Source organism: Salmo salar, chromosome ssa01, assembly GCF_905237065.1.
Source record: "Salmo salar chromosome ssa01, Ssal_v3.1, whole genome shotgun sequence".
NCBI classification, from domain to species: Eukaryota; Metazoa; Chordata; class Actinopteri; order Salmoniformes; family Salmonidae; genus Salmo; species Salmo salar.
In genome coordinates this window covers 35,210,351-35,221,167 of record NC_059442.1, presented here as the reverse complement: position 1 = coordinate 35,221,167, position 10,817 = coordinate 35,210,351, and the positions used below count along the sequence as shown (strand labels likewise).

The 10,817-nt window shown below is 51.1% G+C and overlaps 1 protein-coding gene across 1 annotated transcript; it reads left to right on the top strand.

The window, feature by feature from the left end:
* Positions 1-1,890: 1,890 nt before the first annotated feature.
* LOC106600833 (melanoma-associated antigen C1-like) lies at positions 1,891-9,261 on the top strand. The gene is made up of 6 exons (XM_045694728.1): positions 1,891-1,953; positions 4,477-4,655; positions 4,889-5,653; positions 6,057-7,069; positions 7,119-8,182; positions 8,260-9,261. Exons 1-6 carry the CDS (start codon positions 1,891-1,893, stop codon positions 9,259-9,261), a joined length of 4,086 nt encoding a protein of 1,361 aa, XP_045550684.1.
* The last annotated feature ends 1,556 nt before the right edge of the window (positions 9,262-10,817 follow it).

Below are 10,817 nucleotides of genomic sequence, written 5' to 3'. Positions count from 1 at the left end.
CGACCATATGAAAACTGATGGAAACTGATGGCTGTTTTGTGAGAACCAAATCAATGGCGAAGACGCTGTCGCCAGGACATACAGAGTTATCAATAAATTAATATTCATGGTGATTAATTTGCATTTTAAACCAATTCCCAACACATCCAACCAGGCCTTTAAACATTTAAGTACATTCAATCGGCACATGAAGTCTATCATGCTCTGCAAATGGGTCCTGGCTAGGAGTACAGCTTTTGTCAAATTGAGATCAAAAGTAGATTTTGTTTAGTATTTTGGCTAACCCTAACCCAACCCTTTTCCTAAACTTAACCTAATTATCCTATCCTGCTATGTTAACTCTCCTTACCTGCTGGGTAAATTCTCCTTACCTGCTACGAAAAGTCAAATCTGACAAAATCTGTGTCCCATCTAGTCAAAACCCTGAAAATGGTGGAGACCTACCAGTGAGTAAAATTAGACATCTCTTCCAGATGTTGAAATTAGGTAAACGGTTCTGAATTAAAGTTGAAAATACATATTTTCCGGATGTTTAAAATATTTTTTCCGGATGTTGAAAAGCGTATTTTCCAGACATTGAGAAGACATCTTGCATGTCTAAATGCATGCTTTTGAACCGATCGCTGCCCGCACCCGCTCGACGGACTAGCATCACTACTCTGGACGGTTTTGACTCAGAATATGTGGACAACTACAAATACCTAGGTGTCTGGTTAGATTGTAAACTCTCCTTCCAGACTCACATTAAGGATCTCCAGTCCAAAATTAAATCTAGAATCGGCTGCCTATTTCACAACAAAGCCTCTTTCACTCATGCTGCTAAACATATCCTCATAAAACTGACTATCCTACCGATCCTTGACTTCGGCGATGTCATTTACAAAATAGCCTCCAATACTCTACTCAGCAAATTAGATGTAGTCTATCACAGTGCCATCCGTTTTGTCACCAAAGCCCCGTATACTACCCACCACTGCGACCTGTATGCTCTCGTTGGCTGGTTCTTGATTCATATTCGTCGCCAAACCCACTGGCTCCAGGTCATCTATAAGTCTTTGCTAGGTAAAGCCCCGCCTTATCTCAGCTCACTGGTCACCATAGCAACACCCACCCATAGCACGCGCTCCAGCAGGTATATTTCACTGGTCATCCCCAAAGCCAACTCCTTCTTTGGCCGCCTTTCCTTCCAGTTCTCTGCTGCCAATGATTGGAACGAATTGCAAAAATCACTGAAGCTGGAGACATATCTCCCTCACTAACTTTAAGCATCAGCTGTCAGAGCAGCTTACCGATCACTGCACCTGTACACAGCCCATCTGTAAAAAGCCCACCCAAGTACCTCATACCCATATTGTTATTTATTTTTGCTCTTTTGCACCCCAGTATCTCTACTTGCACATCATCATCTGCACATCTATCACTCTTGTGTTAATGCTAAATTGTAATTATTTCGCCACTATTGCCTATTTATTGCCTTACCTCCCTAATCTTACTACATTTGCACACACTGTATATTTTTGTATTGTGTTATTGACTGTACGTTTGTTTATCCCATGTGTAACTCTGTGTTGTTGTTTTTGTCACACTGCTTTGCTTTATATTGGCCAGGTGACAGTTGTAAATGAGAACTTGTTCTCAACTGGCCTACCTGGTTAAATGAAGGTGAAATAAAAATAAAATAAAAAGTCTTCTGCAGAAGAGGTCTTTTACAAATGTTGAAAATATGCCATTTTTTGGTCATTGTTTCTATGGCCAAAGTTCAACAGTATATTTTCTATGGCCAAAGTTCAACACTTATATCTACATGTCAATGAAGAAAGCATTATATCACTTTCAAAAAATTATGTTCCAATTAAAATTGAAAAAATGGAGTGAACTGAAGATTGCAGTATGGAATCTGGTTGCCAATATAGTCCAGGAGAGATCCCCAAATCGACCACATTGTTCGATTTGGTATAGAATCGTGAAAATTGGCACACTTGTATAATTTTTTGCTTTCAACAAAACCTGATATTGTGCTATTTCAGCGAAGTCTCGGGTCGGCCTGTAGCGCACCCTATAGTTCAATGGTGAAAATGCATTTGCCTGATTTTTTTACGTTTTGGGTCATGGCTTCCCTTGTGTTGGGTCGACATGGCCCCAAATTAGCGTTACATGTTTGTATTGGTTTGGGGAACACATTTAATCAACAACCAAAACCATATGGTCCTTGCTTTTACCTTGATGATTGAAACAATGATGAAAAGCCATCAGAAATCACAGTCAGATTTGTATATTCTCACTTTCAAAGTGGTGTATTACATAAAAAGTTACCTTTTACACACTAAAAAAGTTAGGTAAGTATTCCTTAAGTCTGCTGGTTACAATGATATATATATATATATAACTTTTCCCACATTGTGACATTACAGCCTTATTCTAAAAATGATGAAAAAAATTTATAATAAAAATTTTATTATGAAAAAATGCATAAAAAAAAATAAAACTTAAATATCACATTTACATAATTATTCAGACCCTTTACTCAGTACTTTGCGTAAGCACCTTTGGTAGCGATTACAGCTTCAAGTCTTCTTGGGTATGGCGCTACAAGCATGGCACCACTGTATTTGGGGAGTTCCTCCCATTCTTCTCTGCAGATCCTCTCAAGCTCGGTCAGGTTGGAAGGGGAGTGTTGCTGCACAGCTATTTTTAGGTCTCTCCAGAAATGTTTAATCGGGATCAAGTCCAGGCTCTGGCTGGGCCACTTAAGGACATTCAGAGACTTGTCCCAAAGCCACTCCTGTGTTGTCTTGGCTGTGTGCTTAGGGTTGTTGTCCTGTTGGAAGGTGAACCTTCACCCCAGTCTGAGGTCCTGAGCACTCTGGAGCAGGTTTTCATCAAGGAACTCTATGTACTTTGCTCCGTTCATCTTTCCCTCGATCCTGACTAGTCTCCAGTCCCTGCCGCTGAAAACCTTCCCACAGCATGATGCTGCCACCACCATGCTTCGCCGTAGGGATGGTGCCAGGTTTCCTCCAGATGTGGCGCTTGGCATTCAGGCCAAAGCGTTCAATCTTGGTTTCATCAGACCAGAGAATCTTGTTTCTCATGATCTGAGAATCCTTTAGGTGCCTTTTGGCAAACTCCAAGCAGGCTGTAATGTGCCTTTTACTGTGGAGTGGCCCTTCTCCCCCGATTGCTCAGTTTGGCTGGGCCGCCAGCTCTAGGTGTCATGCCTTGATCTGTTTCACCTGTCTTTGTGATTGTCTCCACCCACCTCCAGGTGTCACCTGTTTTCCTCATTAGTCCCTGGGTACTTATTCAAGTGTTCCCTGTTTGTCTGTTGCCAGTTCGTCTTGTTTTGTCAAATCAACCAGCGTGTTATTGCCGTGCTCCTGTTTGTTCCCTTTCTCTGTTTTTGCTAGTCCTGCCGGTTTTGACCCTTGCCTGCCTTGACTCTGAACCCGCCTGCTTGACCATACTGCCTGCCCTAACCTCGAACCTGCCTGCCATCCTGTACCTCCTGGACTCTGACTTTATAATCTTTTGCCTGTCCATGACCATTCTCTTGCCTGCACCTTGGATTATGATAAATATCAGAGACTTGAACCATCTGCTTCCCGTGTCTGCATCTGGGTCAAGCCCTGTGCCCTTATACTAGGAAGAGTCTTGGTGGTTCCAAACCTCTTCCATTTAAGAGTGATGGAGGCTACTGTGTTTTTGGGGACCATCAATGCTGCAGACATTTTTGGGTAAATTTCCCCAGATCTGTACCTCAACACAATCCTGTCTCTGAGCTCTACGGACAATTTCTTCAACCTCATGACTTGGTTTTTGCTCTGACATGCACTCTCAACTGTGGGACCTTATACACACAGTTGTGTGCCTTTCCAAATCATGTCCAATCAATTGAATTTACCACAGATGGACTCCAATCATGTTGAATAAACATCTCTAGGATGGAAACAGGATGCACCTGAGCTCAATTTCGAGTCACATAGCAAAGGGTCTGAATACTTATGTCAATAAGGTATTTCTGTTTTACATTTTTAATACATTTGCAAACATTTCTAAAAACCTGTTTTCACTTTCTCATTATGGGGTATTGTGTGTAGATGTAATCTATTTAAGAATAAGGCTGTAACATAAATGTGGAAAAAGGAAAGGGGTCTGAATATTTTCCGAATGCACTGTATGTATGTATATATATATACTGTACGTCCCCTGTCTATTACTAATGTTGAATAAAATTTCATTTGAACTTACTCTATCTGTTGTCCTCTGATTTAAGCCTTTTGTGGGTAGAAATGTATGACAAAATATCCACAGCCCAATTCTGATCTATGCCCAATTATTTATATTTTGACCAATCCGATATTTTGCCAATAACTCGACAAAAGATCACAACTGGGCTTCCTGTGTAAACGCACTCTAGATTTATTTTTCTCCGCACCTAAAGGAGGTGTTGTAAAGAATTTTTTGTTGTCAATTTAGAATTATCAGGGGGTGCTGCAGCACCCTCAGCAGCACTCAGAACAATCAGCAGCCCTCAGCAGCCTCAGCACGCTTAGCAGCCCTCAGCAGCCATCAGCACCCTTCAGCAGCCCTCAGCAGCCCTCAGCACCCTCAGTAGACCTCAGCAGCCTCAGCACCATCAGCAGCCCTCAACACCTGTAGCAGCCATCAGCACCCTCAGCAGCCCTAAGCAGCCTCAGCAGCCATCAGCAGCCCTCAGTATCTTCAGCAGCCCTCAGCAGCCCTAAGCAGCCTCAGCAGCCCTCAGCACCCTCAGCAGCCATCAGCAGCCATCAGCAGCCCTCAGCAACCTTAACACCTTCAGCAGCCATCAGCAATGTCAGCACCCTCAGCACCCTCAGCAGCCCTCAGCACCCACATGAGCCCTCAGCAGCCCTCAGCAAACCTCAGCAGTCATCAACACCCTCAACACCCTCAGCAGCCCTCAGCACCGATCAGCAGGCCTCAGCACCCTCAGCAGCCATCAGCAACCTCAACACCTTCAGCACTCTCAGCAGCCCTCAGCAGCCATCAGCAACCTCAACACCTTCAGCACCCTCAGCAGAACTCAGCAGCCATCAGCAACCTTCAGCACCTTCAGCACCCTCAGCAGCCCTCAGCACCCACAGGAGCCCTTAGCAGCCCTCAGCAAACCTCAGCAGCCATCAACACCCTCAGCAGCCCTCAGCACCTTCAGCAGCCCTCAGCACCCATCAGCACCCTTCAGCAGGCCTCAGCATCCCTCAGCACCCTCAGCAGCCCTCAGAACCCTCAGCACCTCTCAGCAGCCATCAACAGCCTCAGCAGCACTCAGCACCCTCAGCAGCCCTCTGCGCACTGAGCAGTCATCAGTAGCCCTTGGCATCCTCAGCAGCTCTCAACACCCTCAAGAGCTCTCAGGAGCCCTCAGCACCCCTCAGCACCCTCAGCACCCTCAGCAGTCCTCAGCAGCCTCCAGCAGCCCTCAGCACCCTCAGCAGCCCTCAGCACCCTCAGCAGCCCTCAGCGCCCTGAGCAGCCATCAGCAGCCCTCGGCACCCCTTGGCATCCTCAGCAGACTCATCACCCTCAGGAACCATCAGCACCCTTTGCAGCCATCAGCACCCTCAGACCTCAGAGCAGCCCTCAGCACCCTCAGCAGCCTCAGCCACCCTCAGTAGCCTGAAGTGCCCTCATCAGCCATCAGCAGCCATCAGCAGCCTCAGCACCCTTAGCAGCCTCAGCAGCCCTCAGCAGCCTCAGCAGCCTCAGCATCCACAGGAGCCCTCAGCAAACCTCAGCAGCCATCAACACCCTCAGCAGCCCTCAGCAGCCCTCAGCACCCTCAGCAGCCCTCAGCTGCCATCAGCAGGCCTCAGCAGCCATCAGCAGCCTCAGTGCCCTGAGCAGCCATCAATAGCCCTCGGCACCCCTTGGCACCCTCAGCATCCTCAGCAGACTCATCACCCTCAGGAGCCATCAGCACCCTTTGCAGCCATCAGCACCCTCAGACCCCAGAGCAGCCCTCAGCACCCTCAGCAGCCTCAGCCGCCCTCAGTAGCCTGAAGCGCCCTCATCAGCCATCAGCAGATCTCAACAGCCCTCAGCAGCCTCAGCACCCTTAGCAGCCTCAGCAGCCCTCAGCAGCCTCAGCACCCACAGGAGCCCTCAGCAAACCTCAGCAGCCATCAACACCCTCAGCAGCCTCAGCAGCCCTCAGCACCCTCAGCAGCCGTCAGCTGCTATCAGAAGGCCTCAGCAGCCATCAGCAGCCTCAGCGCCCTGAGCAGCCATCAGCAGCCCTCGGCACCCCTTGCACCCTCAGCATCCTCAGCAGACTCATCACCCTCAGGAGCCATCAGCACCCTTTGCAGCCACCAGCACTCTCAGACCCCAGAGCAGCCCTCAGCACCCTCAGCAGCGTCAGCCGCCCTCAGTAGCCTGAAGCGCCCTCATCAGCCATCAGCAGATCTCAACAGCCCTCAGCAGCCATCAGCAGCCTCAGCACCCTTAGCAGCCTCAGCAGCCCTTAGCAGCCCTCAGCAGCCTCAGCACCCACAGGAGCCCTCAGCAAACCTCAGCAGCCATCAACACCCTCAGCAGCCCTCAGCAGCCCTCAGCACCCTCAGCAGCCATCAGCTGCCATCAGCAGGCCTCAGCAGCCATCAGCACCCTCAGCACCCTCAGCAGCCCTCAGGAGCCCTCAGCAGCCCTCAGCAGCCATCAACACCCTCAGCAGCCTCAGCAGCCCTCAGCACCCTCAGCAGCCATCAGCTGCCATCAGCAGCCATCAGCAGCCATCAGCAGCCATCAGCAGCCTCAGCACACTTAGCAGCCTCAGCAGCCCACAGGAGCCCTCAGCAAACCTCAGCAGCCCTCAGCAGCCCTCAGCAGCCCTCAGCAGCCTCAGCAGCCCTCAGCAGCACTCAGCAGCCTCAGCAGCCCTCAGCAGCCCTCAACGCCCATCAGCAGGCCGCAGCAGCCCTGAGCACCCTCAGCAGCCCTCAGCACCCTCAGCAGCCCTCAATACCCTTAGCACCTCTCAGCAGCCATCAGCAGCCATCAGCAGCCTCAGCAGCCCTCAGCACCCTCAGCAACCCTCTGCGCCCTGAGCAGCCATTAGCAGCCCTTGACACCCTCAGCATCATCAGCAGCTCTCAACACCCTCAGCAGCCCTCAGGAGCCCTCGGCACCCCTCAGCACCCTCAGCAGCCTCCAGCAGCCTCCAGCAGCCATCAACACCCTCAGTAGCCTCAATAGCCTCAGCAGCCCTCAGCGCCCTGAGCAGCAATCAGCAGCCCTCGGCACCCCTTGGCAACCTCAGCATCCTCAGCAGCTCTCAACACCCTCAGCACCCTCAGCAGTCATCAGCAACCTCAGAAGCCATCAGCAACTTCAGCAGCCATCAGCACCCTCAGTAGCCTCAGCACCCTTAGCAGCCCTCAACAGCCCTCAGCACCCACAGGAGCCCTCCTCAGCCCTCAGCAAACCTCAGCAGCCATCAACACCCTCAGCAGCCTCAGCATCCCTCAGCACCCTCAGCAGCCCTCAGCAGCCCTCAGCAGCCCTGAGCAGCCTCAGCAGCCCTGAGCAGCCCGCAGCAGCCCTCAGCAGCCTCAGCACCTGTCAGCAGCCCTCAGCACCCTCAGCAGCCCTCAGCGCCCTGAGAAGCCATCAGCACCCCTCGGCATCCTCAGCATCCTCAGTGGCTCTCAACACCCTCAGGAGCCCTCAGCAGCCCTCAGCACCCTCAGAACTCTCAGCAACCCTCAGCAGCCTCCAGCAGCCTCCAACAGCTTCCAGCAGCCCTCAGCAGTCCTCAGCAGCCCTCAGCGCCCTGAGAAGCCATCAGCAGCCCTCAGCACCCTTTGGCATCCTCAGCATCCTCAGTGGCTCTCAACACCCTCAGGAGCCCTCAGCAGCCCCCAGCAGCCCTCAGCACCCTCAGCAGCCTCAGCGGCCCTCAGCAGCCCTCAGCAGCCCCCAACAGCCTCCAGCAGCTCTCGGTCACCCCAGCAGCCCTCAGCAGCCATCAGCACCCTCAGCAGCTTTAGCATCCCTCAGCACCCTCAGCAGCCATCAGCACCGTCAGCAACCTTCAGTAGCCTCAGCAGCCCTTAGCGCCCTGAGCAGCTATCAGAAGCCCCCAGCATCCTCAGCATCCTCAGCAGCTCTCAGCACCCTCAGGAGCCCTCAGCAGCCCTCAGCACCCTGAGCAGCCATTAGAAGCCCTCAGCACCCCTTGGCACCCTCAGCATCCTCAGCAGCTCTCAACACCCTCAGGAGTCCTCCGCAGCCCTCAGCAGTCCCCAGCAACCCCAGCAGCCATCAGCAGCCCTCAGCAGCCATCAGTACCCTCAGCAGCCCTCATCAGCCATCAGCACCCTCAGCAGCCTCAGCAGCCCTCAGCACCCTCAGCAGAACTCAGCACCCTCAGCAGCCCTCAGCACCCTCAGCAGCCCTCAGCAACCTCAGAAGCCATCAGCAGCCATCAGCACCCTGAGCAGCCTCATCACCCTTAGCAGCCTCAGCAGCCCTCAACAGCCCTCAGCACCCACAGGAGCCCTCAGCAGCCCTCAGCAAACCTCAGCAGCCATCAGCACCCTCAGCAGCCTCAGCACCCTTAGCAGCCTCAACAGCCCTCAGCACCCACAGGAGCCCTCAGCAGCCCTCAGCAAACCTCAGCAGCCATCAACATCCTCAACCGCCTCAGCAGCCCTCAGCAGCCCTCAGCAGCCCTCATCACCCTCAGCACCAATCAGCAGCCTCAGCAGCACTCAGCAGCCATCAACATCCTCAGTAGCATCAGTAGCCTCAGCAGCCCTCAGCATCTGTCAGCAGCCCTCAGCAGCCCTCAGCAGCCCTGAGAAGCCACCAGCAGCCCTCAGCAGCCCTCAGCACCCCTTGGCACCCTCAGCATCCTCAGCAGCCCTCAGCACCCTCAGGAGCCCTCAGGAGCCCTCAGGAGCCCTCAGCAACCCTCAGCAGCCCTCAGCACCCTCAGGAGCCCTCAGAAACCCTCAGCAGCCTCAGCAGCCCTCAGCACCCTCAGCTGCCATCAGCAGCCCTAAGCAGCCCTCAACACCCATCAGCAGCCCTCAGCACCCTCAGCACCTCTCAGCAGCCATCAACAGCCATCAACAGCCTCAGCAGCCCTCAGCACCCCCAGCAGCCCTTAGCAGCTCTCAACACCCTCAGGAGTCCTCCGCAGCCCTCAGCTACCTCAGCACCCTCAGCAGCCATCAGCAGCCCTCAGCAGCCATCAGTACCCTCAGCAGCCCTTAGCAGCCTCAGCACCCTCAGCAGCCCTCAGTAGCCCTCAGCACCCTCTGCAGCCCTCAGCACCTTCAGCAGCCCTCAGCAGCCATCAGTACCCCCAGCAAACATCAGCAGCCCTCAGCACCCTCAGCAGCTTCAGCAGCCCTACTTCCCACAGCTTTGTATTTTAATACCCATGGCACATGCACTTATAAAAAAAAATATCTTAATACAATTGCCTTTCCACCTTGTGAGACCTGGGAGATCATTTGAAAGCATTAGCATTTGTTCGTAATAAGAGTCTGGCAGTGAGACGCGACAGCATCACATTTATCTTTTCAAAAGCCAGAGAGAGATAATACCTAATAATGCTCTATGATACGGGAAGTAAGTACACCTCCAGACTGATGAAACATGGAAATGACTCCTGTTTGTTCAGTGAGGTCTGCATTTGCTGCTGACATTTCCAAACATAAAGCCACTGTAAGCCTATTAATTTGAGGGACATTTCAAATGAAAACTACTGTGGAACAGAAATAAGCTTCCTGTGTGTCATAACTTTTATGCAACAAACTCTTATGCTTAAATGAGGACATGCAGATGCTGAACTCTGTACAGTGCATTCAGAAAGTATTCAGACCCCTTGACTTTTTCTACATTTTGTTACGATACAACCTTATTCTAAAATGGACTAAATAAAAAAAAAATCCGAACCAATCTACACACAATACCCCATAATGACAAAGTCAAAACAGGTTTTTAGAAATTGTTGCAAATGTATTAACAAAATAAAACAGAAATACCCTTGTATACTTAAGTATTCAGACCCTTTGCTATGTGACTCGAAATTGAGCTCAGGAGCATCCTGTTTCCAGTGATCATCCTTGAGATGTTTCTGCAACTTGATTGAGTCCATCTGTGGTAAATTCAATTGATTTGGAAAGGCACACACCTGTCTATATAATGTCCCACTGTTGACAGTGCATGTCAGAGCAAAAACCAAGCCATGAGGTCAAAGGAATTGTCCGTAAAACTCAGAGACAGGATTGAGTAGAAGCACAGATCTGGGGAAAGGTACCACAAAATGTCTGCAGCATTGAAGGTCCCCAAGAACACAGTGGCCTCCATCATTCTTAAATAGAAGAGTTTGGAACCACCAAGACTCTTCCTAGAGCTGGCTGCCCGGCCAAACTAAGCAATCGGGGGAGAAGGGCCTTGGTCAGGGAGGTGACCAAGAACCCGATGGTCACTCAGACAGAGCTCCAGAGTTCCTCTGTGGAGATGGGAGAACCTTCCAGAAGGACAACCATCTCTGCAGCACTCCACCAATCAGGCCTTTATGGTAGAGTGGCCAGACGGAAGCCACTCCTCAGTAAAAGGCACATGACAGTCTGCTTGGAGTTTGCCAAAAGGGACCTAAATACTATCAGACCATAAGGAACAAGATTCTCTGGTCTGATGAAACCAAGATTTAACTTTTTAGCCTGAATGCCAAGTGTCTGGAGGAAACATGGCACCATCCCTACGGTGAAGCATGGGGATAGCAGCATCATGCTGTGGGGATGTTTTTCAGCGGCAGTGAC